This window comes from Lissotriton helveticus, chromosome 1_1 (genome assembly GCF_964261635.1).
Source record: "Lissotriton helveticus chromosome 1_1, aLisHel1.1, whole genome shotgun sequence".
Taxonomy (NCBI): Eukaryota; Metazoa; Chordata; class Amphibia; order Caudata; family Salamandridae; genus Lissotriton; species Lissotriton helveticus.
The window spans coordinates 1,288,544,230-1,288,570,663 of NC_136057.1; the positions used below are offsets into that span (position 1 = coordinate 1,288,544,230).

At 42.9% G+C, this 26,434-nt stretch overlaps 1 protein-coding gene across 1 annotated transcript in view; it reads left to right on the forward strand.

Moving 5' to 3' along the window:
- The window catches only part of LMOD2 (leiomodin 2), a 53,963-nt gene that overhangs the window by 20,789 nt on the left and 6,740 nt on the right, over positions 1-26,434 (forward strand). The window contains exon 2 of the mRNA XM_078680917.1: positions 11,860-13,215. Within this exon, the coding sequence (XP_078537043.1) occupies positions 11,860-13,215 (1,356 nt within the window). The remainder of the gene's footprint in view (positions 1-11,859; positions 13,216-26,434) is intronic.

Here is a 26,434-nt window from a genome sequence, read left to right on the forward strand (position 1 = left end):
GGCAAGTTGGCTGCCCCTTGTTGGGTTTGTGTGCAAAGCATGTCAGTCACAGGCTAGTGACATTATAGTTAGGTATGGCAGTAAGATCATAATTTGCGTTAACAAAAACCTAGAAATTAACTGAAAAAAACAACGGTTAAAGCGACGTTATAGGTAAATAGGGTAATAAGACATTAATTTATGTGAGAATTTCACTGAAAAAAAAGTTTAAAGTGACGTTATCTTTAGGTAAAATTGTCACTTAGAATATTTTAAGCTAAAAAAAACGACAGAAATTCACCAGTTATAGTTACCTCAGCTAACTAGAACTTGCCCATCGTCATTCACTGCTTATGTCCCCACATATTACATTACCCATTAAATGTTCAGTGACATCACTGAAGACATCATCCACCATACTGCTGTTCAATTTACTGTACAAACCAGTACAGCTTTTTAAATATGTACTACATGGTACAAAATCGTGAAAGCATAAACTAAATAAGCATATGTGCGCATATAAAATAATTAGACTGTAGACCAATGCTTCTGGTTACAAAAGCCCTTTATGTGGCCAAGCCCCTTCTGTGCACATACTTTGCAATGCGCACACATTTTCATGGACAGTCCATTACCTCCAAAAATCTAAGACAATTTAGGTTCCCACGTCCTAATACACACAGCGTTCACCATGTGTAAAACTCTTCACAGAGAGCCCACTCCCTCTAAAAACCCAAGCCACATCAAGGTGGTCAAACTCCTACTATGTAGAGCCTTCGCTCTGTGCACAGCTCTTCACTGAAAGATTGCTTCCTTTAAGCACTCAAACCTCATTAGGTGGGTAAGCACCTACTATGAACAGCCTCTATCTTGTGCACAACTTCTCATGGAGAGAGCACTCTTGCCTAAAGCCCAAACAGTATTAGGTTGCCAAGTCCATACTATGCACAGTCGTGGCCCTGTGCACAGTGTTTCACAGAGAGCCCCCAAACTACAGACTTTTAAAGCCTGTTAGATGTACAACATTTATTCCTATGGCAAACTTTTCAAGAGAGCGCCCTCCCTCCATAGATGCAAGTACCATTAGGAGGCTACTTATATTGCAAAGCTTACACTCTTTAACCTCTTCGATGCTGATGACGGAACCGCTCCGTCATTAGCCGCGGTAGAGCTGTGCTGATGACGGAGCGGTTCTGTCATGGCCTGCCCAACGCGCCTGCACGGCGCTGATTTCGCGCCTGAGCAGCGCATTCTAATGAGCGGGCGGGGCCATGACGGAACCGCTCCGTCATGAGCACAGCTCAACCGAGGCTGGTGACGGAGCGGTTCTGTCACCAGCGTGTGAGCACTGCCCGCCACCCCACCCCCTTAGCGCTGCGGCGGAACAGCCGCCGCTGCGAAGGTGTTAACAGTGCAGAAGCTAAAGAAAATGTGCTCTAGGTGTAGCTCACTAAATATGTTTTAGTGTCAGAAGCATATATCATATTGTCACATTTATTGGTTGATGTCATCAGTGATGTTATCAATGATGTCATTTAGGATCCTTTTTCACTTGAAATGATACCTCTCACACTGTTGAGATGTTTAGTTGTTCGTAGCAGGGCCCTGAGAATAAAATGTGTACTGGCCCATGCTGCAAGCAACCATACATTCATCAGCTTTTTTAAATATTTAGAATTGGTTAAATTGAGTATTGAGGCCTATTTGTAATAACTGGAACTTGAAATTACCTCCACAATGGCGAAGAACAACATGTGCCCCTTTAAAAAGGCCATCAATTCCACATATGCAGATTTTTGGGGACTGACTCGCATCTCAAAAATAGCAAAATGCTCAAACAAACCATGCTGTTTGAGCTGCTTTGCACTTCCAAAGAATTCTGTCTGCTTAGCCTTTAAGACCTACTTGTAAGAATGATGTAGGCTTTCATGGGGATTCTGGAATGGTTTTGAAGGTCTCATTCTTGGCCTATTGGATCAGTGCACCATTTGGCTGACCGCAGAATTCAGCACGACACAAAGTAGCAAGCAGCAGCTGTCCCCTCAAGCTTGTCTTCATTATTGAGATCACAGTACGTCATCGACGGCTGCATGTTACATTCAATTTAGTCAGTAGGCTGAACATAGCAAAGACGTCTAGAGGCTTGCAGGAAAAGGAAATGGTATTTTTAATATCACAATTTTCATGTAGACAAGTATATGAAATCCAATCAGGTGTTATGACGGCAACTAATGCAGATCTCAACTTGAACTGAGGGATTTATTTGCAAATACCCAACACACAGACTTCTAACACTATAGGGTATATTTACAAGGGGATAGCGCCACAATAACAACGTTTTTATCGACGTTCTGGTGATGCTATGCCCTTCTCCACATTTATAAATGGGAGTTAAGCAATTTTTTGTGGCTTAATGCAACCTTGTAAATACACCCCCTTTATATGCATTTATTTATTTATTTGTATAGTGCAGCTAATACCCTAGGGTATCTATGCGCTTGTCATCCAACAGTATGCCATCACCGAGATTATGTAAAGGCTAGAGTCTGAATATAACGAAATTATGCAGTAAATAACCAGGTCTTCAAACCTTTCCTAAAGGAAAGCAAGTCGAGCACATTTTTAAGCTTGTGAGGCAGACGATTCCAAAGTCTGGTCTTGTGATATTTAGTAAGCTTTTACTGCTCCAGTTTGAGAGTCGGGATTTAGAGACCTCCACCAACATGTATGAAGAGGACCAAAGATTTCTGGTCAGGGTATACCAGAGGAAACAGTCAATCAAATAAGCGGGGTCCTGGTTGTGCAGGGCCTTAAAGGCGATGCAGAGGTCCTTAAAATTAATCAGTTTTTCCACTGGTAGCCAATGTAGAGCATTGAGGGCCAGCTTGGCGGAGGAGTATTTTGGAGAACCTGCAGTTTAACAAGGAGTGCTGTGTTTATGCCAGTCAGAAGGGCATTACACAGTAGTCCAGCCTAGACAAGACTAATGCGGAGACCACGGTTTTCTGAAGATCTGGCGATATGAAGGAAAGATTTTCCTCAGAATTTGCAATGTATGACAAGTGGATGAAGTGATCGCTTTCACATGATGGGAGAAGGACAGGGTGGTATAAAAATGACTCCCAGATTTTTTGCCTTAGTGGCTGGAATGGGGAGGGGCCCAGTTCAGATGGATCTCTGCTGAAGAGAAGAACCTTGGTCCGTTTAGAGATCAGTTTAAGGCAGTTCTCTGATGTCCATCTACTCACCTGTTGCATACAGGCGTGAAAGTTGTGAGCAGTGTCCTGAATATTATTTGAAATAGAAACTATAATTTGGGTATCTTCTGCATACGACACCATGGCAAAGCTGTGGGATTTAATCAATCTAGCCAGGGGGACTACTTATACATTAAAAAGGGTAGGGCTCAGGGACGAGCCCAGTCGGACCCCACATGGGAGCTTGAAGCTCTGGGACCTGAGGCCGTTCACTTCCACAAATTGTTCACGGTCCTAAAGGAAGGATTTGAAAAGAGAAAGGACAGCGCCTGCTATGCCTATTTCTTGGAGGCGATTTATTAGGTGGTTGCGATCTATTGTATCAAACGCCGCCGAAAGGTCCAATAATATTAAGTCAGCTAGCCTCCATTATTCACAGAGCCCCTGATTTCTTCTGACGCCATGATCAATGCAAGCTTGGTGTTATGTTCACTCTGGAAACCAAACTGTGTTGAATCCAGGGTATGATTGTTATTGATAAATGTGGACAGTACTTGGTTCATATATTTTTCCAGGTGTTTGGCTGGTAGAGGCAGGCGAGTGATTGGATGGTAGTTGCCTGAATCTATTTTATCCAAGTTAGTTTTTTTTTAAAGTGGTAGAATAGAGGTCTTTTTCCAAATTTTAGGGAAGATTCCAGTTTTAATGACTAACTTAAATATCTCAGTAAGTTGGACGGCAACTAACTCGTCACAGAGTGCATATTCTTGGGAGGGCATGGGTCGAATGGTGATCTGGATTTGGTGTCAGAAAGAAGTTTAGTGACTTGCTCGTACGTTATAGATGGCAAATCTGAAAAATGTGAAGAGTGGGGGATGCAGAGAATATCTGGGTCATATAAATCTGCTCTTTCTGCATCAGAGAGTGCAGACTGTGTGTAATTATCAAATACAGGTCGCTCTGCAAACGTATCATAGATACTTAATACCTTACTACAAAAGGTGGATGCTTAGGTATTACAAAAGACTTGGTCTGGTACATCGTGTGTAGATTCTTGAACTCAGCTGAGTTTCTGGACCGTAGCGAACAATTCTTTAGACTTATTCTTTGCTTTTTCAAATTTCTCTGAAAAATAATTGATCTTAGTGTTATGGGTCGTTCCTTTGTATTGAGTGAATAATTCCTTCTGTCGTTCTTTTTCCTTTATGACATACGAATGTCTCCAGCGCCTTTCTTCTCTGCGACATTGCCTCTTAAGAAGTCTTAGTTCTTCTGAAAACCAAGGTATGGTGGGAGCCGTCCATGTAATTCTCCCTGCTTTTTGAGGAATTGTTGCTTGAACTGCTGACCCAATACAGTTATGATAATCTAACAATGCTATATCCGGATCTTGGGATAAAAGGGGTCTGTTCATGCCTTGTTGAGTATTAAACTTGGTTCTATCTAAGCAATGCCATTGGTATCGCCTATGACTTCTAGTTGGAGGAGGCCTATTGCCGGCTAAAGAGGGCAAAGTGAGAGTTAGCACAACTGCTGCATGGACGGACCAGTGTAGTTGCAGGATATTTTTACATTCCAAAAGAGGACAGTCTGAAAAAACGGCGTCCAGGAGGTGCCCAGGTCTGTGGGTGGGGCCTCCCATAATCTGTACTAAACCTACACTGGTTAAAAGGTCCATAAGGGCAATCAAATCCTTATTAAGCTGGTTATCTACATGAAAGTTATGAACCTCGAAAATGATATAGTCCTGGGAGAGGACTTTATATACAAGTAGATGCCCCATGATATATAGAACATTAGCCCTAGGTCCGGGAGGTCGATAAATTAGCAATCCAATAAGAGTATGTAAGATTAATGGCTATCTTGAAGGAGAGCACTTCACAATCAGGGCCTGTAGGGATCTCTTGAAAGGATGCTTTTAGACAGCCCCGGTAGACTATGGCTAACCCACCCTCTTTTTACCCTATGCGATCCTTCCTGGTGATTGAGAAACATGGCGGGATGGACACCACCAAGTCAGGACCCGAGGTCTCATCTGCCCAGATTTCCACGGCAAACAATATGTTGAGGGCCTGCTCATCTACAAAGTTCGCAAATTTGTACTTAATTTGAATCAACAAACGTGCATTAATAAGAGTGCAGCGTAGCCAATGCGGGGCTCTAGGTCCCGCAGGGACAGATGTGTACTTCGCTTTATCTTTGTAAGACTTTCCAGAGTCTGTACTCTGAATGTTTGAGAGCATGATTTTACATCTAGTGCATATATGAGTTCCTGGGTTATTAGCACAGTTGAACACTGGATCAGGGCAACGCTGGATAGTAGTAGATAGTGCCAACAACTTACTTCGTGAGTATGTGAGCATGGTTACCAGCTGGATCCTAAAACTGGCAGGTTGGCTGCCACTTAGCCCAGTCCGAGCGCAGACGGGAGTAGACGGGCTTGCCTTTGGAGCGCCCGCTGCGCATTTCACCTCAGGGCAGGTTTATGTTGTAGAGCAGCATCTGCTCTAGTAAGGGGTGTCAGAAGACTAGAACGTCGACCACACAAGATGGGGCCGTCGAACGTTGCATTCAGCCCCACCACGCTCACCTCTCTCCACTCAATCGGCGCAGTTGAAACCGCGGTGGACCGGAGGGCGACGAAAAATAGGCAGAGAGTAGTTTAAAAAAGTTAAAAGAGGTAAGAACAATAATCCAATTCAGACGTAATGATTAAAAACTATTCTAGGTGCAAAAAGCGCAAGTTGTGCAATAGAGCAAAAAATGAAGGTTACATCAAGCGAGTATTTTAACAAAACTCATCAAGTGGCTATAATGTTAGAAACCTTAAAGGTCATGTAGGCTGTGCATCCGCGTCAGGGCAGGTTTAATTAGTAGAGCAGCATCGACTCTAGTAAGTGGTGTCGGAAGACTAGAACGTCGACCGCTCAAGATGGCAGCCGTCGAACATTGCAGTCAGCCCCACCACGCCCAACTCTCTCCACTCAATCGGCGCAGGTGAAGCCGTGGTGGACCAGAGAGCAGCGAAAAATAGGCAGATAGTATTTTAGAAAAGTTAAAAGAGGTAAGAACAATCCTCCAATACACTTGTAATGATAAAAAACAATTCTGGGTTCAAAAAGCGCAAGTTGTGCACTGGAGCAAAAAAATAAGGTTACAGCAAGCCAGCAATTTAGTAAACCTCAGAGAGTGGCTATAATGTTAAAATCCTTAATGGTCATGATTTATTTAGAGTTAAAGGGGTTGGCAATGGGTGTTGCAGTGTGTATTCCACCATAACACCGATTACTTTTTGACGCTGCCCCAGATTTTCATTGTTTGAAAATCTGAGGCAGTGCCACAAACTAACGCCATGCAAGAGCAGGCATTAGAATGATGAAACGAGGAGTCATATATTTATGTCTCCTCTTGTTTTTGCTTTTTCTATGTGTGCTGAATTCTGCTTCACGTGTAGAAAGAGAAAAACGCCATGAATGATTGTTTATGTGCAGAAGGTGTCCCCCTAGTAATTTAAGGTCCAAGAGGAGAGGGGTAAAGTAAGTACAAACTGAAGCAGCCTCTTGTCAGACCTATCTATTTTAACTATTGGTCATAACTCTACTTGTAATATTATAGTATACAGCACAGATACATGAAAAAAGAACCAGAATTGACTTTCATTTATATTGTGCTTTATTTATCAAAAACATTATTTCTCTCTTTTTTTTGCTTCTTTTTTTGTATATAAAAATATTATTTCAAAGGGTACAAAACATGAAATGTATTTACAATACCATTCAAAGATAAGGAAGCAAATTCACTTACTATTATTTCTCTATTCATAAATATTTGCATCAATTAATAACCCCCACAGAAAAAGAACAAAGTGAAATCAATCTCATTCCCTTATTCAGACTATCTCACCATTCATTCATCTCAAACATGCTAGCTCTCATACTGTGAAAAAAAGAGAGAAATAATGTTTTTTTAGTGCATTTTTCTACGTTTTCACAAATTACCATGAAGGTCAAATTCATGGTAATTTGCTCCCCTTATTAGCGAAATCGCTAATTTTTTTAAGTTTGATGAATTACTTTTAAGGATTCCTTAAATGCAATCGCAATTTCTTAAATTGCGAAAAGTAAAAAAATTATGATGCATCCCAAAAGTTCAAACTGCATCGCAAACGGCCAATTTTTGCAATTCGCACCATTTGCCAATGCAATTTTCAATGATGCATGTGCCCCTTAGTTATGCGCCTTCCCCAAAAGAGGGGCCAAGTAAACGTTTTGGCTCATGGCCACTCAAAAGCTTCTGACATGACTGTAGAGGGTGCCACTGGTCTAGACTTGATGATAAGTGAACATAAATAGTCTGTACATCTGATCCCATAGAACAAAGGCAGATCATCCAAATAAAGTGATTACAGACAGGAAACATGTGGAGATTTCCGCAAGGACCAGAATGAGTTGAATGAAGACTAAAATTGTCTCGAGCTATGCACATGTATTTCGTTATTTTATTGAGGCTATTTATAAAGCACTAACCTAGCCCAGAACGGCAGTTGATGCTGTACATAGAAACACATGAGGACAGAGAGACATGCTGGCGTGTTTACAATGGTAGTAATCATTGATAACACAAATTACCAAAAGGAAGACCACTATGATCAAAATTATTTGAAACAAAAACAACAAAGTCCAACACGTGTCAGAATTATTTAAAAAAAGATAGAAATGCAGTCATTGACTGTTATCATGTGAACCCCTAAATTCTTACACCCAAAAAGCCCTTCATCCATTCACACAGTGAATGGATTGTAGTGGTTTCAAACCACAATTTCATGAGGCAATATGTCCCAAGATAAAGAACAACACTACACATAAAAAATACAGTCAATGAAGTAAGGACAGACTCAATAAGCGAGTTATGGGGCATGTTTGGGACATTTTGAAAGATTTGTAACAACAACTCAAACGGTATGATGTAGAAATTCTAAAATGGAGATACATAAACTCATTGCAGTGAAGGTTCTCAGCAATAGGGCAATACATAATTAAGGGCTATATAAGATATAATCTACGTCCCATTCTAAGTCCCATTGAACCGCAAAATCAGTAAGAAATTGGACAGCATCCCTAGTAGCATCAGAAAGTCACCCAAATCTGGGGGTTTATATAGGAAATCCTTTTTATAGACTAACATTTAAAGTGCAGACTCATCATGGTATGAGCAAAAAAATACAATGTCCAGCAAATCAGGGCACAGTAAATAGAGTGTCATACTGCCTTCCCACCTAAGCGCTATCTGATTACATGAATATTGATTCAAACCACTCTATGCTAATGTCATCTGCAGATGGCAGAACACACTAATTACAACATAACTGCAAACTATTGTGAATTAATGTAATACAGCAAGCAGGGGAAGAAACCTTGAATGTTGTATCATTACTGAACCCATGTTAGTAAGACTTCGAGAACAGCGTGATTTGGAAATTAACAAACATAACTTTGCTTGACTGCGTGCAGAAGAAATAATAAAGTGAACGTTCAGGGTGAGACATTTGAAAACAATATGGCATAGAAGCATAACCAAGCTCTAGTTAGCATAAAACAGGAAAGTGCACTTTAACAGGTCCTAGCAAAATCTTCATATAAGTGTAAACATTAAAATTTTAATGTAGATACATAATCTGAACTTTGTTAATAACACATAATTTAATAAATGCTCAAAAGCTCCCACAATACTTATATAGACACATAGCATTCTGTGAACGAAGACCAAAAGGCCGACACAGATCTGAACTATGTGGTTGTAGATAGGCACATAGGTAAGAATTTTGTGACTATAGACTAGGATCTGAATTAACCCCTTCGCCGCGTGGCAAATTCAGCCGCGGTGCGAGGGGGGGGCGGGGCGAGGCTGGTCGTGGCGTTCGGGTACCCAGGTCAGCTCCCGGCCATCATGAGTCACAGTAGGCGTGTGCTCATGACGGCCGGGAGACGTCCGAATCCCGCCCACTGATTAATTCTCCTGCACAGGTGGGGAATTAATCGCGCGTGGGCGGAGCGGCAACGTTCGGACGGCTCCGAGCCGTCATGAGCACACGCCTACTGTGACTCATGACGGCCGGGAGCCGTCCTGGGCATGGAAGGTGTTAAGCAAATACAAACTATAATAAGAATGTGGAGTAACAAACAATAAGAACTGTGCAGACAAATAATAAAAAAATATGGGAAGTCACACACACAATAATCATACCTAAGCAAATACAGACACACCGAATGATAGCAATTATGTAAATACAGATTACCAAGCATCAAACGTATCTAAATATGCAGTAATGCTATAATATGTTTGCAAATGTTGCCGAGCAGCTTCAAGATAATTTGAATGAAGATTTATGCCACCCAATTTACAGAAACGTATAGAACAACTCCAAAGAGGTTGGTAAATTTCATACCATATAGGAAAACGTGAAACTGGCAGTGACACTGTTCTGTCAACTTTTCCCTTTTTTAGGTCAAGCCTAGCAGCGTGCATGCGCTGCTCTGCGAGGCGTCTTGTGAATACTCTGTGGGTCTGACTCCTCCCACGCATTGGGTTGGCTTTTGCGTGGGTCTTTTTGGCATCAAAGCCTGCAAATGGCTAAAGGTGGGTGCATGTCCCACCACTTCTAAAAGGTTTACTCCCACAGCGTTTTGCCTGCGGGGTCAAGCAGCGGCGCGCAGGGAGGCAGCTATAGTGCCTCCTCCCCTGCACCACTCCTGAGTATTTTCCTCGAGCTGGCATGTGCATTCTGCATTATGGTGGTTCTATTTTTTTCTCTAGAACGGACTGGTGCAACTTGTATTCACAAAGTGTAAAAATATCCCAATTTAAACTGCATCGAAAATAAAATAAATACAGTTTAGTTCCACATTATATTGCAAAATTAAGTTCAATTGTAGTGTTTCTGAGTTCGTAATAGGTCAATTTTTTTTGCATTCTTATATTGGTGCGCTTTATGCGAGGGGCCTGTTACACTCCTCTCGACACATTCATTTTTTAAGCACAAGCAGAGTAAGGGATTTGCCCAGGATCACAGGATGTTGAGTTGCCGCCGACACTCGATCCTGGTTCCCAAGTTCCAAAGTCGGCAGCAGCTTCACGTCCCAAGACCGTGGCCAGAAGCTCTTTGTAAAATAATTAATACATTACTGACTGTTTTCTTTCCTCATCGTCAGACTTATCTTTTATTGTTATTATTTTCAGTTGTGTTATTATTATTATTAGTCGTAGCAGTAGTACTAGCAGCTGTAGCAGTATTCCTATATTGTTATTATTTTTAGTTTTATTGTGATCAGTCGTAGTAGCAGGACTAGCAGTAGTAGTATCCTTGCATTGTTATTATTTTTATTGTCGTAATCACTGTTGTTTATATTTCAGCCTTCATCATTTGTGTACCCCTGTTGTATTTTGTACGTGCTAAATAGTTATTATTGTGCTATCGATAAGAATTGGCTCGTAGAAAATGTTCAAGGCGCTGGATTGCGTGGATCGCAGTTTGCTGCTAAGAGGGCGCGTTAGCTCATAGAAAGTGCTCAAGGCACTGGATTGTAGGGTTTGCCCTTTGCTGCTAAGAGGCGCGTGGTAGGTAGTCCAATCAGTGTGGCAGGGGCCTGCGGGCTGCAGCCGTAGGCAACAGAGGTACTGCTACTAACGGCAGAATATTGATGGAGTCAGCGCTTCTTAGCGCTATAAATATTTTTTTCTCCATTTTGAGTGATTTAATTAATTCGCAGTACAAAGAAGGAGACACTTAAAGTATAACATATTCCGAAATGCCGACAGATTGATACAAGGTATAAACATAGACCACACTTCCGCGTGCGTCCTCTGCATCCCTAGAAGAACCCACATTGTCATGGGAGCAGCGTCATCACAGGTACCAGGAGGCTGTGTGAAAGGGGGGAAGGGGGGTCAGCGGGGTCAGCTTCAGCCCAATGTCAGGGACCACCATGTGATTGGGGAGCCAAGGACCCGTCATAGACTCTGCCAGAGACGGCATGTGCTGCGTTTTGAGCATATATTGTGTTTGTGCTTGTAATATCAGTCATGCAGCATTTTCATTTCATTATTCATGTGCAATTGCTCTAGCTAGACACATGAAAGGTCCGAAAGGTGAGACCTATTGGCTATGCCAAAGCTTGTTTATTTTCTTGAAGTGAAACAGCTCATCTACAGGGAAAAATAAAACTATTCTACCCATGTTTTTCACAAAGTCTAAATATGATTAACCAGTGGCAGCCAGCACAGGTAGGAGAGGTGGGACAAGGCGGGGTGGGGGAAGGGTCGACAGTCGATGGGAGAGTTAAAATTAAATAAATATACCACTTACCTTGGACTCGTCGCATCACTGACTCCGCCATGTGGCGAGCACAAGGTTAGTGGTTTCATTCATTTTTTGAATGTTACCTCCCACCCGCCTCACCGCTCTTACCTGTGCTGGCCGCCACTGTTATTAATTCCCATCTCTAGGTCAGATGACTCACTTCCTAATTGTTTTGTTAAATTTGCCGCTAAGAGCACATTTTCCTGCTTTTTATAGCAACAGGAATTTGTGGTATACCTTTGGTAAAACTTGAATGGTGTATGACTGTATGTGGTCTTTTACTTTCACATACATGCATACGTAACTAAGGTTTTCTTTTCTTTTCAGGAGACAAAGGGAGAAGACAGTAAGGAAGAAAGTGAGGATGAGGATTTTGCTGGGTGTCAAAGCGATGCTTCTGAGGAAGCCTACACTGAAGAAGAGGAGAGTGAGGAAGAGGACGAGGAAGAAGAGGAAGAAAGTGAGGATGAAGAAAAGCAGACACAGCCAACTAAGGGACACACTGCCTCCGAGGTAGTTGAGATAGCAGGCAAAAGGGAGCCTCAAAATGAGACAATAAAGTGCAACGGTAGTCTTCCCAATGAAGTCCTAGTCAACGGGCATCATCGGACTCCTGCCAAAAATTGCAGACAAACGGAAGAGGAGCTCAGGCTTAAGGCAGCAACCTGCAGCCGGTCTGGTGGAAACCCAACTGTTATTGATGACACTCTGGAAAACATCAAAAACAATGACCCCGAGACCACTGATGTCAACCTAAACAACATTGACAATATCACCATAGACACGCTGGTGCGTTTCGCCCAAGCCTTAAAAGAGAACACTGTAGTTAAGTCATTCAGCATGGCCAATACTCATGCTGACGACAATGCAGCAATTGCTGTTGCTAATATGCTGACCATGAACCGTACCATCACTAGTTTAAATATCGAGTCAAATTTCATCACAGGAAAGGGAATACTGGCTATTATGAGAGCCTTGCAGCATAATAATATTTTAACAGAATTAAGATTCCACAACCAGAGACATATCATGGGAAGTCAGGTTGAGATGGAAATCGCTAAACTGCTGAAGGACAATACAACAGTGGTAAAACTTGGGTATCACTTTGAGCTTCCTGGTCCAAGGATGTCTATGACTGGTATTCTGACAAGAAACATGGATAAGCAAAGACAGAAGCGGATGCAAGAACAGAGAGAATCAGGCAATGACGGAGCAGCCAATCCAAGGGCCAAAGCCTTGCAAAAGGTAACTCCTGTGTCCTCACCTTATGCTTCCCCAAGAAGCTCACCCTGGTCATCGCCAAAAGTAGCAAGAAAAATTCAACTCACAAACACTCCTCCATCGGCTCCGCCACCTCCACCACCTCCACCACCACCGCCCCCACCACCTCCTCTGCCTCCACCAGCTGAAGCCTCCGAGAAAAAAGCACCCACCAGGAACATAGCAGAAGTAATAAAGCAAGCGGAGAAAGCCAAAAAGAAGATGCAAAACGGTCAACAGAAAAGAAAAGGCAAGAAAACCAAAAAGCGACAAGATAATATTTTGGAAGAAATAAAAAATTCACTCAGATCCATCTCTGATAAGAGAGCAGAGGAAATATCTAGGCCTTCCACTCCACAAAGATCTCTACATGATGATCTGATGTCAGCCATTCGTGACAGCAACATAAAACAGCTAAAGCGGGTAAGCATGCTAGGAACGCCAACACTGAAAATGTATGTTGGAAAAGACCTTCGTGGGAAGATAAAAACATGTAAAACATCCAATTAAAATATTAGCATATGTGCATCTATGTATATGTTTACATATTTTAGGATGTGAACATCTGGCTATATGGTTGTTAATTGAGTAGTGTTTTAGGAATATGATTGGTAATATCAGAGGGCAATTTCATTGTGGAATTTATCTTTTCTAATTATTGCATAGGGTCAGATTTGCTAAATTTTCATGCAATGCGAGTGTTGCACAAGGTGTAAAACACAGTACAGAGTCATATCTACTAAGAGTGGCCAGCTTCTGCTGCCATCCTGCTGGTGCAAAACCAGGCTGCCTTGCCCGATGAACAGCCTCGCATCATTGGGCCACTTGGGGGATAGAGGGTATGCCCACTGACTAGTATCTGTTTACTGACAATGCCAGTCTACTCAATGAGCTACAAAAGACGGACAAGCCAACAGTACTCTCTGCCCTCTGCAGCTGATGAAAGAAAGATAGGAATGTGTGCTGTCAAAGTCGATGTAGAAAAACCGCATTCACTGAGTCGAAGTGAATCCCATCAGCCCACCAATGTGGCGAACATCGTCATCTGGGAATGGTTATACAATGTATGACTGGTGTAGCCCACATCTATCCAGGAGGACAGCTACACTCCAATCATTGCCAGTAATGTATCCAACCACAGTTATATTTCAATCAGTAGTGCTGATGATTTGCAGTGCAAGAAAGTGTAAAAAATGTGAAAAAATGTTAAGATTGACTACTAAGGCACAAATAACTTTAATAGGCGCTGTCTTAGTGTCAAGATTAAAACCAAGTGTTTGATAGTTTGAAAGGATAACTATCTAAAGCAATAGAGGATTGGGTCTACATGTTTCAGCCATATAGATGTCATTAATCAGGCTTTCTTCAGGACCAGGTGGTATTGACGCTACTGCAAATATAGTGAAAAATTGTGCAAAATAATTTTTGTGCAACAAAATTATAAGTATTTGGTACGATACACCCTACCAGTACCTGTGATTCAGAGATACATGTTGATGTGGTAATCACAGGGGGTTAAATTTCCTTCCCAGCTCTGTGTGGGAGTACTCCTCACCTCACCTGGCAACTGCTCAGTAGATGAGGCCCCGCTCTGTCCGTCGGTACCCCACGCTGAAACTGAGCCCGGTAGTCCCGTGTGCCCAGCTGCTGGCAGATCGGTTTCAGCAATTTCAACCTCTGCATGGTATACGCCTGGCAGGCAAACATAACATGGGCAACGTTTTCTATTGGGGCCCTGCAGCATGGACAATCTTTCGGTATTGTATTGCATGGATACCATTTAGCTCTTGTCTCACAGACGGGGAGTGTGCAAAACCTAAAAAGAGGATTATTACAGTGTGACTCAGGAGAGGGTTTTTAGCAAATGCTGACAGGTAACATTATTGCTGCTTTCAGGCAGGTCACTAGAGATTCTGGAAGTTGTAGTTGAACACTCCCATTGATCCGTACCCTTAAAGAAGAAAAAGTGGGGTGTTCATCCGTAAATTACCTTTCTTGGAGTGTGCTGCCAGATGGACGTTCTTGTTACTTTTGCATATTTCTTACAACACATCAGTCTGATAATACAGGCATATGTGCTAGCACTCGTAAAACATTTGAGATCATCTTAGACCTTATGTTAATAATCGCCATTTTAACATCAATATTTTTTGACAAAATGGTATTAATTCTTATCAAGCTAATTGTATTTTTTTAATGTTGTACCATAGGGCCATGCATTGTTTTACAGTGAATACGTGATTTATGCTGAATAATTTGCTTCCATATTTCTTGGTTGGTTTTGCCAATATAGGCTTTCTCTCATGGGCATAGTACACAGTACACAGTGTTTTCTGTATTACAGTTAATTAATTCTGAGTGTTTTATCTTGAAACTCTTATAGCTTAACTCATTGCCCTCAATTGTGTTTTCATATGTTGAACAATTAACACACTTGTGGTGTCCCCTGATTGGGGGGGAGCTTGAGAAAGGTACCCATAGTAGGAGTCTGGGTAAAGGTACCCATAGTAGGAGTCTGGGTATTTGATGAGGTGTTAGATCTAACAAGATTGTCCAGGATATTTTGGCTGCATTTAAGAGCAAATATTAGTAGTTCTTTGAATTGTTGTAGTCCTGTTACAATCTTCCTGTTCTTTCTGATTGAATTCTTTATTAGATTTGTCGCTCCTGAGAAGGTCGTATCAGAAATCATTTATTTGGTTTGCTATTTATTCACTGGCTGTAGCAGATTTTTGCTTGGCATGAACCAGGCACATCTCATAGCCCTTTTTAACAGTTTTCTCGGGTCTCTCTCTCTGTTGGAATTTCGCGAGGAGGCTCTCAGCATTTCTGAAGTAGTCTTCCTTCTTTGTGAAATTTCTCCTTATGCGGAGAAACTGACTGTAAGGTAAATTGTCCCTCAGATTCCTCTGGTGGAAGCTGGAGTAGTATAAAAAAGTTTTCGAGTCAGTCTCATTGGTATATAATGAAGTAAACACTTGGTTACCTTCATGTGTATTATGATATCCAACAATTGAAACAGTTTTTTATTAGAGGCTGTTGAGAATCATATATCTGGACTTCTTGAATTGAGCCAGTTGACAAAATCTGTGATTTCATCTTCAGGGCCCTTCCAAATCATTAAAACATCGTCGATGAACCGTTTCCAGGTGATGATGTGATGTCCAAATGCAATATTGGTTAGGACCTATTTCTCTTCATAAAGACCCATAAACATAATGCCCATTTCCAGCACGAAGGGGCAGCCCATGGTTGTCCCTTTCTTTGGTAGGTAAGATTGTTTTTTAAACAAAAGAAATTATAATTTAGACATATCATGGCAAATTTCAATATGTACTCCTTGGGGACCTCACATGGCCTTTGTCGAGAAAATATTCCATAGCTTCTGGTGCGCAATCTTGGAAATGTTAGGATATAAACTTACGATGTCCAAAGTGATAAACATATCATGAATTAATTCAAATTCCATCCCCTCTAGGGTATTAATAGCATCCAAGGTATCCTTCAGGAATCGCGGAAGTCACCAGTTGACGGTTTAATGAATACATCAATCAATCAATCAATCAGTACATTTGTAGAGCGCGCTACTCACCCGTGAGGGTCTCAAGGCGCTGGGGGGGGGGGCGCTATTGCTCGAATAGCCAGGTCTTGAGGTGTTTCCTGAAGGTGAGATGGTCCTGGGTCTGTCGTAGGTGTGCGGGGAGGGAGTTCCATGTCTTGGCTGCCAGGTAGGAGAACGATCTTCCTCCGGTGGTGGTTCTGCGAATCCGTGGGACAGTGGCAAGGGCAAGGCTGGTGGAGCGGAGCTGGCAGGTTGGGGTGTAGAATGAGAGGCGGTTTTTGAGGTATTCGGGGCCCATGTTGTTGAGCGCTTTGTGTGCGTGGGTGAGCAGCCTGAACGTGAACCTCTTGCTGACGGGGAGCCAGTGCATACTTAGCAAAGGGTTTAAATATAGAGTTCACCCCTGAAGTATTTTGTCAACCTGGGAGGCTCATGGGACCTTTATGGATTTTTGGAAGAATGTATATGAGATGTGTGAATCCTTCTTCTTTTTAGATAGTCACCCTTCGTTTTTGCCTTTGCTGATTAGGTCATGATCTTCCTTGTAATAATAGGGGAGGGGCCCTCAGATATTTTTTGTAATGGTCCTCGTTGTTAAGTTGCCTCAATTTTCCTTGCTCATATGCTTTTCTGTCCATGATAACAATACAGCTGTCTTTATAGTGTGGCTTGAAAATTATTACCTGGCTCAATCTTAATCTATGCAGGGATTAATTTTACTCTTTGGATACGTTGTTTTTGATATATTTTCCCTTTTGTTCAAACAAATCTATGGGCTGAATGTACGTAGACTAGGAATAGCGATTTCTAAATAGCTATTCCATTCATTATCGCTATTTAGAAATCTGAGGAGCTTGATGCTCCCTCTGGGCCTCATAGCGATGATGAGCTGTTTGGCCTGACCGAGATAGAGGCGGTAATAGGCAGAGTAGTGTCTTCCAAAACAGCAGGACCAGACCGCTTGCCAGGCTATTTATTTCTTGTCGACACCCTGAACTGGGCATGTTATATAATCTTCTTCTGGCAAACACAATAGCCAGCACGGCTCCTGTCCCCGGGTCCTGGAAGGGCGCAGAGGTGGTCCCAATTTATAAAAAAGGCACCAGAGATGACCCCTCAAACTACAGGCCGATTAGTCTGATTGATGCTCTGCAGAAGGTCTTTGGCAGACCCCTCCTGCAGAGGATTCAGCTATGGGCAGACGATGTTGCCATCCTTTCACAGTATCAGGCCGGCTTTAGGCCAAGGACAGGAACAACTGACCAGGTGTTTCGCCTGTTACTTATCTACTGGAAGGTAGTTGTGATCGGCAAGGGCAGTCTTTACCTGGCATTTATCAACCTAAAGACTGCCTATGACCTGGACCCCAGGAGCAAATTGTGGTTGTCACTTAAAGATATGAGCATTCCCCCATTTATTCTCAATCAGCTGGTCCAGCTACATGAGGGAAATTATCCTCAGGTTAGATGGAGGACGCAGGGACAATTGACAGAGTGCATCCCAGTCAACAGGGGAGTGCGACAGGGTTGTGTCTTGGCTCCCACCCTACTCTCCCTTTATATGAACTGGGTGGTCAGCTTTCTGCAAGAAGATCAAGCAGACACACCAACCCTGGGGGGTGACAAGGTACTGACCCTCTTGTTCGCCGACGACACCTTGCTGATGTCCAAGACCGCAGCTGGGTTGCAGCGTCTACTCAATAGGTTCCATCTCTTTTGCGACAATCGGTGGTTGGTTATTAACACCTTAAAAACCAAATTCATGGCCTTCAACCCCCCTAAATCCTACAAAAGCAACCCTTCACTAGGCGGGATACCTCTGGAAAGGGTGGGCCCCTTCGACTATCTTGGTGTTCGACTCTCTGACAAACTGTCACGGAAGCCCCACCTAGCAAAGATGTTGATGGGGCATAAAAGGGTAACTGGAGCACTAGATAGGGAACATAGCCTCTCACACTGTAGACCGGTAGGCCCAGCCCTCAAGGTTTATGGTGCCAATGCGGTTAGCGCAGCATTGTACGCAGCACAGCTATGGGGATTTGACAATGCTCCTAATCTCTGTAGATCCGAGTACAAGTTTCTCAGGGACCTGGTGACGTTGCTCCAATATGATCCCCTCACCCCCTTAATGCTTGACATGGACAGGCGATTGATTGGCGATATAGCAAGGACCACCTGCTCCTCTTTTGGGCTCTCATTAGGTGAACCGCAGAGCTCCTTCCCTACGCTGAAACCCATTTTGAGGTGATACGAATAGACAATGCCAGTGAAATAGGCTGGATCTCCAATGTTAGAAAAATGTTGTCCGCTTTGGGGCTCCAAGCACACTGGGATAGGCAGGAACCACCCAAGAAAGAAGAGTTTAAACGCCTTTATTGGGAATGGATGGATCACCAAGAAACCTGCAAACCGAATCTAGGTAGATTAACTGCAGACTTTTATCTTCACAAGCAGAATAGACACTTAGAGCCCTTTTTAGATATTATTCAGGCCCTACGGGGCATGATGCTTTATATCCACTTCCGTTTCGGTACACTTCCAGTCTGTGAGACTACAGCTAAATGGCCCTCACGCAATCAAACACCAAAGGCCTGCCTTGTTGCAGGGCCCCGTTAGAAAGTGTTGCCCATGTTCTGTTTGCTTGCATGGCTTATAACATCCCGAGGGCCAAGTGGTTAAAACCACTGTGCTGTAAACTGGGCACACAGGACTACTGGGCACACAGGACTACCAGGTTGCCCTGTGTATTCTTAGGTCCAATCCCAGGCCTCTTTTTGTGTGTTGCATGACAAAGTTTCTAAGTCATGCATGGCTCACAAGACAGAGACTTCTGACAGGAATATTACAGCACGCTGCCGAAACACACTGACACACAATCACTGTAGGGCTCCTCGGCTGATCTTTTTGATCCTAAAACCATATGCTATGCACATGCACTTTTTTCTTTCTATTTTTAATCCTCTGCGCTCCTATCCGATGGAAACTTGTTACCAGATCATATCCAAGATGAATTGTCATGTTGTCCCTCCCTCTCAATGTTTACTGCATCAATTGAGTATTCTTGTTGATATGATGTGTATTAATGTTTTAAATCAGCTGAACCCGGTGACTGCATCTCACATTGAGGGCGCACCTGTGTACCTGGACGGTCTGCTTGAATATATAATTTTTAGCGTGTTGCTGTACAACAAGTTTATCTGGTATTTCTCTTGTATTGCTTTTATGACACTTGATATCGAAATAAAGCTTTATGATGATATTTAGAAATCACTCTTCATTATGTATGAAATGTTTTGTTTCAGACTTGCGATTCCAAGTGGGTCACAAATCAACCTAGCTCATGAATATTAATGAGGTAGGTCTCAGTTTGTGACCCATTAGGAACTGCAGCCATCACAGGGATGGTTGCCTACTGAGGTCAGCAGATCACCATGTCTGTGATTGTGTTTTAATAAAGTATGTTTTTTGTTGAAATGCAACCTGCTTTCCTTAAAGAAAAACAGGAGACATTTCAGCAATGAAAAATTAAATGTTTTGGTTTATTTTTATAAGAGCAGGCAGTAGCCCATGGGACTGCTGCCTACTCTTAAAAATGTTTTTTCCAACATACACAAAGAGAAAGAGGTCCCATGGGGGTCCCTTCCAATATGCGAATGCATTAGCAACAAGTTTGAGTAGGTGGTAAAGTGCGATCGGATTTTGGTCACAAAACATTTGTACATGTTCATGCGATTCAGTATTTGGAAGGGAAGCCCTAAACAATTACCAAATTCCAAAACCCCAAAATTTCAATACGGTAACAAGTTACCGAATCGCAATTTGGGCTTTGAACATTCCAAAAGCATTTTTCCAGTCGCAAACGGGCCGATTCTGCGATTCGGCCTGTTTGCGACCAGAAAATTGCTTTCGTACATATTGCCCTATGTCACAGTACAGTTCTTTTAAAGGTCTTCAATTCTGTAGTCATGTTGGGGTGTTGGTGGATAAAACCTAGATGGTCCCTTTAGCCCGGATAATTTTTCTCTTGTGGTGTCAAATGGTTTGTAAAGAAAACTTTCAGTTGCATTTTGTGAAAGAATTGTAATGCTTCCATCCTCAGTTTTACGAAATTTTCAACCCAGCTTGATAGTGGCTTAAAATACTGGACTCTATGATCCAGTCCTGTATTTTTACTATGACCTGCTTGCAAAAGACCTTCTAGGAGAGTGTCAATGAGGCTTATGGGCCTATAGCTAGCAGGGTCCGCTCGATCACCCTTCTTGTAAATTGGCAATATTTCAGCCAATTTCCACGATGCTGGAATCTCCATGCTCAGTGTAATGGCGTTCAATAGCATATTAATGTACAAACCCCAGACAATTGGGTCCTCCCTGTACAAATCATTGGGGATTTTGTCCGGGCCAAGAGTTCTAGCAGGGAAACAGGAGTGAATTGCAACTGATGTTTCTTCCAGATAGAAGACTAGAGCATCATCTGGTCCTGATGAGCCCCCCCTTTCTGTAAGAACATATGTCTCTAAATTGTCCACTGCATAGAGACGTTCAGAAATGGGACACCCATTCATCAGGCTGTACAGTGAACTCCAATGTAGTCCTATTGCCATTAAGCCACTGGGCCGGCTTTTTCCAATAGATCTTAGCATCTCTATCTGCTAATGCCTTGTGCAATGAGGACCAATTTCTCTTGGCTAGCTTAATAGCTTGTCTATATCTAGCTCTACAGGCAACTACCTCATGGCGCATATTAGATTTAACGGCCCGTACCAGGTCCCCCTTAGTTTTCCTACATTCCTCACTACACCACATTGTCCTTCCGTTAGTGGCTCTCAAATCATGCTGAAGGGTGAGGGTCAGCACCTGGCCACCTCTCTTTGTCAATCTCACTGCGGGAATATCGAGCGAAGGGATTTGCCACTTACACTCCCACTCCTCAGTCAGATCTAACGGGGCAAAAGAGAGTGGCTCCAAATTGCAGTTAAAATCTCCAGCTACTATAGCTTTTATGTTAACAAGGAGTTCAGTTAGTGCAAGATCTAGGGTATGAATAGCACTGGTTTCCTCCGAGCCATGAACAACTCTATTATATACATTAAAGATCCTGGATTTCCAGCCACAGTTGAGGGCCAGATCTATTGCCAAAATGTCTTGGGAATCTATGAGAACCCATTTGAGTCTAAAACCCAGAGAGTTTTTAACCCAGATAGCCATACCTCCTGAGGGCCTCCCCCATTCCTTTCTTGAAGCACTTAGATGATATGAGGAAAACCCATTCCTATGGGGGGAATGTAAGCTCCAGGTTTCTTGGAATAGGATCACATCATGAAGATCCACAAAGAGACACCAATCGGGATCAACTAACAATTTGGCGATCCCAGCCACATTCCATGCCAGTACCTTCAAGAATATATGAGAAGTAATGTTGTTGCCTCCAGTAATACCAGTGATACTCGGGCCTCCCCCTGCCTCCCTCCCGGGTAGGTTAACCATCCGTTTCCTCCCTGCGCTGGTATTTTGGAGCCCGCATATTACCTCTGAAGGTGTAACCTGCCTTAAAGGCGAGCATACTTCTGACTGGTATAAGGACTCGTATTGCCCAGCAACCCCTGTGGCGTCAGCTAATGGTAACAGTCCACCTAACTGGGGTGGTCATCCGTGCCCTGCAGCGTGGCCTGTATTTGTTGAAGGCCCCATTTGTAATGTACACATGGTGGGGGGAGTAACCATCCCTTCTGGTGGTCTATATCTCATGGCAATCGAGGTATTTACACTGAAAGAATACATTGCGCCCTGCCCTCTGGGTTAGGGGTGACTTATATGTATAAATGGAAAGTTTGCACCTGGGAAAGGGTTTATTTTGCCCGGTCGACATGACAGGGTAAACTGCACACAAAGGCTGTGGAATAGCAGGCAATATACTACTTAAAAGGGTGGCACAAACAGTGCTGCAGGTCCACTATTAGCACTTAACTTACAGGCTCGGGCACATGCAGTGCCACTTTACTAGGGGCATACATAAATTAAATATGCCAATTAGGTATAAGCCAAGGTTTCCATGTTTAGAGGAGATAGGACATGCACTTTAGCACTAGATAGCAGTGGTAAAGTCCTAAAGCCAACAAAAACGAGGTTGGAAAATTGGAGGAGGAAGGCGAAAGGTTTGGGGATGAGCCTGCAGAGACAGCCATTTTCCAACAATGTTGTAGAGGTATCTGCGGGCTGCAATGAAAGACAGCTTGTTAGAGTTGTTCAAAGGAGGGCAGCTCTCAGTGCACCCTTTACACAGCACTGATAGACTGTCGTTGATGAATTCCTGCCACCTAAAATGAGTGCTAATTTAACCACTGATCTCCTCTTTGGTGCTAGTCTTAACAAACAGAATTGGTAACATGCCATGCAGTGGCAGTCCCTTGTGCTTCTCAATAGTGCTACAATTGTCTGACAGCAGGGGGCAGATGTTACATAGTGGCTGCCATTTCTGCTCCCTGCTGTTGGTATTTTTATCTAGCAGAAGTGGGTGTAGAGATTTCCTCGTCTGCTCTTCGTTGGTGCTACACTTATCCAATAACAGTGGTGAGATGACATGCATTGGCTGTACATTCTGCTGCTTACTGGTGCTATTCTTGTCTGGTAGCAAGGGCAGATACCGGGCAGTGCTCGTCATTTCTGCTCTGTGCTCTCGCTATGTTTATTCAGCAGCAGTGGCGAGATACCATGCCGTGGGTTTCTAGTCTTCTCTTTGGTGCTGCTATATTTATCTATTAGCAGAGTCGAGATACCCAGTACTGGTAGTTGTTTCTGCAGCCGACTAGTGCTATATTTGACAAAAGTCAGACTGGCCTATAAGGCAATGAGGCAGTGTCTTATGGGCTGGTCTGACAGGTCAGTGCATGGACCATTCTAATGGGTAAACAGCATTTACAACGCATCATTTACTAAGCATGCCATTACAACGCAAGCAGTTACAACGCCGCGTTATTACATCGCATGCCATTACAACGCAAGTCGTTACAACGACTTGCTGTGGGGGCAGAGGGTGTGGCATTTGTTGGATTTTCAATCCAACACCTTCCATTCTGTTGCACACACTTGAGTTGGAATATTAAATTATACTATTCCAAACTCCAGCGCCCGCCCCTAAGGCAAGTCATTGTAATGACTTGCGTTGTAATGGCATGCGATATAACAAGGAGTCGCTGTAACAACATGCATTGTAATGGCATGCGTTGTGAACGCATGTGTTGTAAAGAGTGCTATTCATTCTTATGGCTGTTTGAGGGCCTGTTTTATCATCTGCTGGGCTGGTAAATAATATTGATTTCCCTGAAATTAAAATATACATTGCCTGTAGCAGGCACAAATCTATCCAGTCTTACATACCTTGCAAAACACTTATCCAGTGTGTCTGTACAAATTCAAAATTATCTCAGTTTGTAAACATGGACCACTCTTTAAGTTTCGCCTGAGTTGTTGGGGAAATATTTTTTAATTTTGTTTTTTAAAGAAGCTTAAAACAGACTTACTAATGCTTACTATTGGTTTTGCTTCCACGTCATTCTTGTTTATTTGCTTCTTATTGATCACATCTCCTGCTTCCTCCCAGCTGCTCGCCTCCTCCTGTGTTCTCCCCAAGCTTCTGTCTTTGCCATGGAATTGGACCTAGCATTGCTTGCTGTTTGCAGCGGGTATCTTCCACTGTGCACACGCACCTCCAGGATTTTTTTTTTAATTACCTTTTGCCCACTGTATGTTCCTTCCACCACCCTGCTCCTCCTGTCTGTTGCTGTTTAAATCTTCCTGGCCACAGCTCTCCCGTCTTGCTTCCCCCCACACTCTCCTCCTGTTGTCTATTGCTGCTCCCTCCCTGCTCCCACCGTCCTGCTGGGTGTTGCTTCCACTGTCCATTGTGTCTGTTCTCTCCACTTCACTCCTGTTGCCTGCTCCCTCTCCACAATCTTTTAGACATACTGTACAGCTGTGCAGGCTGCTATGCAGCATAGCTTAAAGAAAAAAAGGGTGATGGCATGGTCAACACTTGCTGCATCATAGTGCTTTATTTTCTTTATTTTAAGCCATGTTGCACAGCTGCAACAGGATTTAAAAAGATTGAAAAAGCCCACAGATATCACATAGGCAAAACCTTTTGGCTTAGCCAATGCTTGTTTAGCAATGTAATTTACTAATGGGAGAGATCTTCTATTTTGTTGCACTGGCCTACTTTTTTGTCCCAGCCCAACCATGGATGTCATGCACTGGCTGCTCCTCCTGCACTTAATGCACTGAGGAGCAGAAGGGAGAGGATGTATAGCTTGTCTATTACAGCTAATATCTTAATTTTGTAAATTACTTTACATTGAAGTTATTTTAGCAGTCTCGTTCCAAAGGCTGCTCTGTCTCTCTCCCTATTTTTGTCTCTATCTCTATTTTTCTTCTTCTTTCTCTCTCTTTTAAAACCACACACACAACCATTTTGGTTCCGATGACTACAACTAAAATGTAAAGGAAGTTAAGTCTGACTCATAAGTTAACAATGACTTTACCATAAAAACTAAAATGACATGAAAATCACGAGTTAAGACGTTACCTGCACTTTGTGCCCTGTCCCCACCATACTATGTTTAAATTGACTCCCACCCATGTTGTTTCTTTAGGAACTTTGAAACAAGATATGTTTGAGAGAATCATTAATCTTGGTCATAAATGTTCAATGGGATGTAGGATGGAGTGACAAAGTTCTGGAGATATATTGCAGACCGTGGGTAAATGGTGGCTGTGTTAGTGAATAATGGTGGTTGTGTGGATATTTAATTGTGGATTTATGGGTGCATGTTGGTGGTTGTGGGTGTATAAATGTGGCTATACAGTTGATAAGTTATGTCATTAATACTTATAGAGCGCGCGATTACCCTAGGGTGTCCTGGCGCTAAGTACTGATTGCCTGGGAAACATAACATGAGCCTAATAGTAAGAGAAAAGCAATGTCTTAAGGCCCCTGCGAAAAGAAATTAGATCTGGAGCATTTCTAAGTTGGAACAGGAGTTCATTCCAGGCTTTAGCTGCACAATGAGCAAAACTTCTCCCTCCCCAATTGTTTTTTTTTTAAAAAGAGGGGTCTGAACGAGTTTAGATCCAGTGGATCTCAATGTCCTCCTTGGAATATACCAAGAAAATTTCTTCCTCATGAAATCCGGACCAATACCGTTGACCGCCTTAAAGACAATAGACAGTGCTTTAAAGCGTGATCTTAACGGAATTGGAAGCCAGTGAAGTTTTTTAAGATCTCCCTTGACCGAGGTAAATCTTGATGTTCCGGTCAGCACTCTGGCTGCCGCGTTCTGGACCAATTGCAACCTGTTCATATGTTGTTTTTGAACATTAAGATATAAACTGTTGCAATAGTCAAGACGTGACATTATGAGTGCTGTCACCACCGTCCTGAGATTGTCTTTGGTCAGGAAGACCTTTATTTTCTTAATAATTCTGAGGACCATAAAACATGCTGAGGTCACCATGTTAACTTGGTCTGCCATGGTGAGTTTATTATCCACGATGATCCCCAGATTCTTGGCTTTCTTAGATGGTTCAGGACACAGACCCAATTCCTCCGGCCACCAATCCGGTGTCCAGACCAAAGGGTTGTTATCAAATTTCAAAACTTCGGTCTTATCCGAGTTTAGTTTTAAGCAATTGGAGGACATCCAAGCTAAAATAGAGCCCATACACTCATGGAAACGCTCACCCGCCTTCTTCTCTGCTCCCTCCGTCAGCGACAGCACAATTTGAGTGTCGTCAGCATAAGAGGTGAGCTGGAAGCCGAAGGATCTGATGATACCGGCCAGAGGTGCCACATAGATATTAAAAAGTGTTGGGCTGAGTGTCGAGCCCTGTGGCACCGCACATGGAAGGGTAAAAGGTTCTGAGATGTTTCCGTCAAGGTCAACTGTTTGAGACCTATCTGATAGGAATGATTGCAACAGTTCCCATGCCGAACCATTTACTCCTATATCCGATAGCCAGTGCAATAGTACCTTATGGTGAACGGTATCAACGGCCGCAGATAGGTCCAATAGGATTAGTATGCCATT